Here is a 7454-nt window from a genome sequence, read left to right as displayed (position 1 = left end):
GGGGAACGAGGGGGGGGGGGGGGGGGGGGGGGCGTAGTAAGGGAGGGGGTTAGTACAGAAATGAGATGGCAATGCTAATGCTGTCCTTATATAAAGGAAAATGGTAATCTGATTCCAATGTATCATTCCTTTGGTTTTTAGCTGTGGTATACCTCAAGTCTTTCTCCAGTGTGCTCCTTATCCTGGATTATGTAAAATCTCTGCAATTCCGACTTCTTATGTTAGCCATTTATATCCATTCCTTTTATCGCTAAAGTCTACTCAACATGAGCAGTTTTTTGGGGGGTTTTGTTATAATGTTCATTTTAGTGCCCTAGTGATTATGGTCCACTAGCCTAATGTGTGTTTCTCTGATGTCGAAAATGACACTAAGTAAGATGAGTCATTACAGAGTATTTCGAGATAGAATATTTATTCTGTGAAATGTGGTGCTCTGGGCAGTGTAGACTGTAGAGGGTTGTGTGTTGTTCTTAGAAACGACTGTCTCACTGCTTGATGACGAAGCAAGCAGCATGACTCAGGTCATGCTAATTTCCGTTTTTTGTAACTTGCTCACCTTCCTGCATTGTCCTGTCCTGTCAAGCAACTCTTTTGGAATGTGACGATAAAGGTTTCCTCCTATTGTCTCTGTCAGCATCCATCCCACTGCTCCATTGCTCATCGCCTGACTGAGGATGCACTTTGGCCCCTTTGAAGCAACTCTTACTGAACGAGGAGTTCTTTTCCATCCGCTTTTATCTGCTTCCCGTTTGACCGAGTGTGAGTCAGAGTGTGCAGGCTAATTTATTTTCCCCTTTCTCTTTCTCCCTTCTCTTTTTCAGAAACATGTGAAGACCCTGTTGAAGCTACAAACGTCAATTTAGTCTTTGAGAAGACAAAGGAGAAGGTAGTCTCCCTCCCACTCCACCTCCAAACTCGTCTGTTCATCTGCTGTTGCCCCGTGAGGCATGGCGGGCCGGCGGGTTACATGCAGGACTTTCTCAACAGGCCCTAAGAAGGGTGCTATGGTGGTGCTGCTGGGCTGCTGGCTCTTGGCTACCACTGTGCTGTGCAGCGGGCAGACATTCACCAGTTTCCACCCTGAACGTCGGGAATGGGCCTTCAACCACCTGACCGTCCACCAGACTACAGGGGCACTCTATATTGGTGCTGTCAACCGCGTCTACAAGCTCTCGGGCAACCTGACACTCCTGGTGTCCCATGACACGGGCCCAGAGGATGACAACAAGGCCTGCTACCCTCCGCTGATTGTCCAGCCCTGCTCCGAACCCTTGGTGTCCACCAACAACGTCAACAAGCTGCTGCTCATCGACTACTCCCAGAACCGCCTGCTGGCCTGCGGGAGCCTCTACCAGGGCGTCTGCAAGCTGCTGAGGCTGGATGACCTCTTCATACTAGTGGAGCCCTCCCATAAGAAAGAGCACTACCTCTCCAGCGTCAATCAGACCGGCACCATGTATGGGGTCATTGTGCCCTCCCAGGGCCAGGATGGCACACTGTTCATCGGCACGGCCGTGGATGGCAAGCAGGACTACTTCCCCACCATCTCCAGCCGCAAGCTGCCCCGCGACCCAGAGTCCTCCTCCATGCTGGACTACGAGCTCCACACTGACTTTGTATCCTCCCTCATCAAGATTCCGTCAGACACGCTGGCTCTGGTCTCCCACTTCGACATCTTCTACGTCTACGGCTTTGCCAGCGGCAGCTTCGTCTACTTTCTGACCGTGCAGCCCGAGACGCCCGAGAACAGCATGTCGTCAGGCGGCTCCACCAACGACCTCTTCTACACCTCGCGCATCGTGCGCCTCTGCAAGGACGATCACAAGTTCCACTCCTATGTGTCGCTGCCCATCGGCTGTGTGAAGAACAACGTGGAGTACCGCCTCCTGCAGGCGGCCTACCTGGGCAAGCCGGGCCGCGTGCTCGCCACCTCGCTCAACATCAGCGCCTCGGATGACGTGCTGTTCACCATCTTCTCCAAGGGCCAGAAGCAGTTCCACCATCCTCCAGATGATTCGGCTCTCTGCGTCTTCACCATCCGAGACATCAACACCCGCATCAAGGAGCGCCTGCAGTCCTGCTACCAGGGGGAGGGCAACCTGGAGCTCAACTGGTTACTGGGGAAGGACGTGCAGTGCACTAAAGCGGTGAGTCAAAACCCTTCACTGGTACGACCTATACCTGTGTCGTAAACGGGTAACGACTGCTTAACAGTATGTTTATTACAATGTTATTACTAGGGTAATTACAGAGTTACTACACAAATATAGAAACTTTTTAAAGTGTGAGCCAGTTGTGTGTCTATTTTACATTCTTACAACAAGCATCTCACTTACACAGAGAGTTTGCACCTTACAATGTGGATAACCAACAGACTTATTTATTTACATGATACATTGATACTGGTGTATTAAGGTGAGTCATTGTAATACAGTAGCCCACAGAGAGCGCTCAGCACTTATGTTTCCTCCATTCAGTGGAAGGCATTAAACAGCAGGGCAGCGACGAAATTCACCAATGACCCTAGAAACCACAAGGTTGTGAGGAATTAGGGTGGATGCACTCATAATAATAAACACAGCAATCAAGATAAATGCCTTTGACTGCTTTGTTGGATCCAGTGCTGCCCATTATCAAATCATTCTTACACTACATGTAATTATGGCTAATTGTTTTGCAGCTCTGATATGGTGGAACAAACACATTAAAGACTATCTGAATGAGAGATATTCAGAAATTAGGGGGGGATTTATTTTTCTTGGCAACCATCAAAGTGACAATATTCTCCTCCAGTGCAATCCAAATAAACACGACTTTCTCTCGTAGAGGGAGGGAGAGAGAAAGGGCGAGAGGGAGGGAGGGAGGGAGGGAGAGAGAGGGAGAGGGAGAGAGAGAGAGAGAGAGAGCAGGCCAGCTCATGTTAGTGAGCGAGATCAAACACCACTCTCTTCCCTCGAAAATCTCAATTCTCTAATACAAGGCCAAATATTGCCAGCGTCTTGTCAGGCGCAGTTAGGTTTCTTTATTTTAATTCAGTCCCAGGAGGCGTCAGTCCTCTGTGTCTTTTGTTCTTTAATTGCTAATATGAATTAAAAGGGGAATTATGAACATTAATGACTAGCTAAGTGTATGTGACTACTACATGTAGGGTGTGCATGTGTATGCCTGCCAGTTGGTGATTGCGTATATGTCTTTGGCTACAGTAAGTGTGCATATGAATGTCTGTATGATTGTGTGGAGGAGTGGGACAGAGATTTAAAAAAAAAAAAAAAAAAAATTATATGATATCCCCACCACAATGAACACTGTAGCTCTGCCTTTGTGCTGATAATCCCCCCAGGGCAGTCTATTGACCGCTTTTATTAACATCAGTAAATTCCCCATTAGCGCAATGTCAGAGGTGATTGTCAGGCGGAGGGAGACATTATCTGGAGCCGTCGCTGTTTGGTTTCATTAGCACCACTGAGGGAGACGCAGGGCTTCTCCGCGCTGCAGTCGGGAGGATCTCTAACAGTGATGGTCAGAGCTATGGCCTCTTTAGACCCCAGGAGATTCCCCCATCAGGCCCCAGTGGGGCCATCACAGAGCTCTGAAGATCGCTAGGCACTAACTACACCTTCTACTTCATTCCTAAGACCTCATTCGGATGGCTCACTAACACTCCCGAACAGCCAATAATAACCCTCTCTTGGAAACCGATTTAGCCCTGTAGACAAAGAGTTGTGGCATATTAAGACCCTTCCTGTTGGTCAATAAATCAATAGCATTTAATGGATCATGCAGATTGATATCAACAGAAGAGGAACTGGCAAAGCTCATGCAAATGACAGCTAACAGCTGGACATGTCAGACATGCTAACCTTGAAGTGTCTCTAAATCGCCCTCAATCAGCATGACTGTTTTCCTACTAGAGGCTGAGGTTTTTTTCCACAGTTGCCTTTGCAATCTGTCCTGAAACACAAAATAAACTCATATGCCCTTTGCAGAAAAGCATTGAAAACCTTCACGGTGGTTATACCAAGCCTACGCTGATCAGGTTGTCATTTATCTGCCCGACTGTGTATTGTCTTCAACCACTCCAAAAACAGCTCCACTGCCTTTCCTCCAAGCTATTGTTGTCATGCTACAGTAACAGCAGGGCTGCAAGGAGGTTCTGAGGCGAGCTGAGTCTTAATTGAGGCCCTTGATATGAATCCCTTCCTGCAGACATTCCACTCTTTCTTCTCCAGAGGACACAGTAGGCTAGTAATGCTACCCGTGCTGACTGAAGCTGAGCCCGATTTGTGTTTTGATTAGCGATTGTTTGCCCCTGAGGAGAGTGCTATTTAAGATGCCCAGGGTTGGCGTGAGTTTGAGCTACAGAGTTTGAGCTACTGAGGCCGGGATTGAGATTGAGACTGAGATTGAGATTGAGATTGAGACTGAGATTGAGATTGAGATTGAGATTGAGACTGAGATTGAGATTGGGGCTGGGGCTGGGGCTGAGACTAAAACTAAGGCTGGGACTGAGGCTAAAATTGAGGCTGGGACTGAGACAGGCTGAGACTGGGATTGGGGCTGTGACTATGAGTGAGGCTCGGTAGACAGACATGGCCAATGAAAGATTTATCAACCAGACAAGGCTGCTGCTGTCTAGAGGTTCACATTCACACCATCCCTGCAGACTCACACACTCATGTACTCAGGAATGAGACTATGATAGGGTCCAGATATTTAGATGCTGTCTCTCTCTCAACCACTAAAGATCTAAAGAGGAACCACTATTGATCTAGCCACTGACTGTGTCCCCAGGGAGGGAGATGAACCCGTGTCCTGTCCATGTCTCCGTTACCTACAGTAACTAGTTATATCTGGTTGTTGTTCAATGAGGATAAATGGCCCAGGTGGTGTGTAGTCTATTTTTAGACCGACCGCGCCTCTGGCAAAGATAATAAATGTAGTTAGCATCACATTAGATACAGGCTGAGAGGTGGTGAATCAAATCGATTCATCTTCTAAAATACCCGATGTAACTAAACTATAATGCGATTTGCCTTTGAACAAAAAAAAAAAAAAAAGAGGAAGGAAGGTCCATGGGAAAACCAGACCACATGATGGGATCCAATGGGATTTAGGTTTTGCTGCCAAGCCGGCTAAGTGTACATCATCGAAAACAATCTAGACATAATCAGAACCAAATGGTCTGCTGGATCCCATTCTCAGACTGTGGAACAGCTGCTGATCTGCACTCCACCATGGTAGAATGCAAGGGAGGAAGTTATTGATAAGCCAGTGTCTGAGACAGAGGCTTGATTCTCAAGTTCTGTTTATAGCTGTGTGACTGATTCAGAATCGTCTGATTCAGACTGTTCCGCTGTTCCAGATCACCAGATAGCACAGCCTGAAATGTAAACCGCCTTTAATCATTTTAGAAATGTTTTACCTTCTCTCTTGAAGATGTAAACATTGGTAATCACAGGCTTTTAGCTGCCTTTTCCCTTCGGAGATACTCATTTGCTACCCTACTATACCTAGCCTGTGCTATGCTATTTTGGGACCTGGAAATAAAAAGAAATGCCATAAAGCGCAGGGGCGCGACAATGAGCTGAGGCGTTTATGCCCGTCAGCGTTATTGCTTTTGCTCTGCTCATGAAAAGCAGGCTGGTTGTAAAGACTTTATGGCGGTGGTGTGTCGCGATGTTCGCTGTGGCTCCCAGGGCAAGGTGGGAGGATGTGGTGTGTGTGTGTGTGTGTGTGTGTGTGTGTGTGTGTGTGTGTGTGTGTGTGCGTATGTGTGTGTGTGTGTGTGTGTGTGTGTGTGTGTGTGTGTGGGGGGGGGGGGGGGGGGGGGGGGGGTCAGTCATCAGAGGACCCTGTCTGCTCCTCAGCCACACATAGTGACTCTGCACCCTGTCCCCCTGTCCCCCTGTCCCTGCCCTGGCCTGGCCATCTCACTTACTCTACATGGCACTTTGAGGCCACCGTCACTCACACTCCTCTCTGAGCTGACCTGAATCTACGCCAGAGAGAGAGAGAGAGAGAGAGAGAGAGAGAGAGAGAGAGAGAGAGAGAGAGAGAGCCCACCCCCCTTGGGGCGTAGTTTTAGTCTCAACTGCAAAAAAAAGAATAATTCTTAAAATAATACCCCCATTTTGTGTAGTTTTATTTGAGAAGTTATATAACAGCGAATATATTGAGAACGATATTGTATCTGAAAAGTTATGTTTTCTCATGGATAGGGAATTGCAAGGTCAGCAAATCCTCCAGAGCAGTCGTTGTTTACTGTCTGTTGTTTACTGTCTGTTGTTTGCTGTCTGTTGTTTACTGTCTTTACTGAGTGCGTCTGTAGGGTTGGGCGATTAGACAATTTCATCAGGGATCACTGGTGGTCCGAATCTACCCCCGACGGAGATTCCTTTGCCGATTCCTTTTCCTTTTTTGGCCATTTAAACCGGGAGAAAACGCAGTAAATAATCTCCTCCTCAGCCCTCTGCTTTCCCCTTTCCCAAAAGTGTTATGTATAGGCTATTTTAGGAGGCTAACATTAGGAATTGAACCTGCCTTTATTCATTACAAGTCAAGAAGTGCGGAGGTCTTTCGAAATAGGTCTCATCAGGCATTTATCCTTTATATGTCCTTACATTCAAATGTCTAACTACTACTGTTAACATTTTAACCGTTCAAAATGAGAGGAGATGAGGCTTCGCTAGGATTATCATTCCATCGGGATGAGGCCGTCCTTTCTTTGGTCGTTGCGTCGGACATCACTTTGATGCTATGCTCCTGTAGCCTATGTTGAGAGCTCACCTGAGGGCTATCTTTTACAAATGGACTACTGGGAATCATGAATAATGGAGGTTGCATTACATCGGCGGGGGATCGGCGACTTCAGAGGGTGACGATAGGGACAGAGTAGACAGTCGGCCAACCCTAGTAGAACCTGTAGTTTGCGTGCTGTCCCTGCCTCCCTGCCTCCGTGCCGAGGTATGATATAGGCCTTGGTAATGAGGCACAGTGAGTGCAAGGTGGAGCTCATTCAAGCAGACAAGAAACAAGTCTGCCGAGTGGAACTGAAAGGCAACCATCTGTCTGGCAGGACAGGGATTCACTAGAACACCTCCACCTCTCTCTGACCCCACTCTTTCTCTGTCCTCCTTTCACCTCCCTCTCTCACCCTCTGACCCCACTCCATCTCTCCTTATTTAACTGCCTGTCCTCTCACCTTCTGACCTCCTTTCCCCCCCCCATCTCTGTCCTTCATATATCTCCTTCTCTTCATCCCTCTCTCGCTTTCTAAACCTCCGTAGCTGTCTCCCCCCTCTATTCCTCTGACCCTCTCTCTTTTTCCTCCTTTCTAACCTTTATCTCTCTCTCTCTCTCTCTCTCTCTCTCTCTCTCTCTCTCTCTCCCTCTCTAAACTATCTGTGTGTTTCTCCTCCTCCAGCCTGTGCCCATCGATGACTCCTTCTGCGGCC

General features: G+C 47.8%; 1 protein-coding gene across 1 annotated transcript; it reads left to right on the top strand.

The window, feature by feature from the left end:
- Positions 1-947: 947 nt before the first annotated feature.
- On the top strand, positions 948-2192 carry LOC310808903 (plexin-A2-like; the record flags this gene model as incomplete). The annotated part of the gene is made up of 1 exon (XM_083676002.1): positions 948-2192. One exon carries the CDS (start codon positions 948-950, stop codon positions 2190-2192), a length of 1245 nt encoding a protein of 414 aa, XP_083532128.1.
- Between the last annotated feature and the right edge of the window lie 5262 nt (positions 2193-7454).

This window comes from Argentina silus (assembly GCF_951799395.1).
Source record: "Argentina silus genome assembly, chromosome: 8".
Classification (NCBI taxonomy): domain Eukaryota; kingdom Metazoa; phylum Chordata; class Actinopteri; order Argentiniformes; family Argentinidae; genus Argentina; species Argentina silus.
The sequence above is the reverse complement of the archived record's forward strand: the minus strand, read 5'-3'. Positions and strand labels throughout refer to the sequence as shown.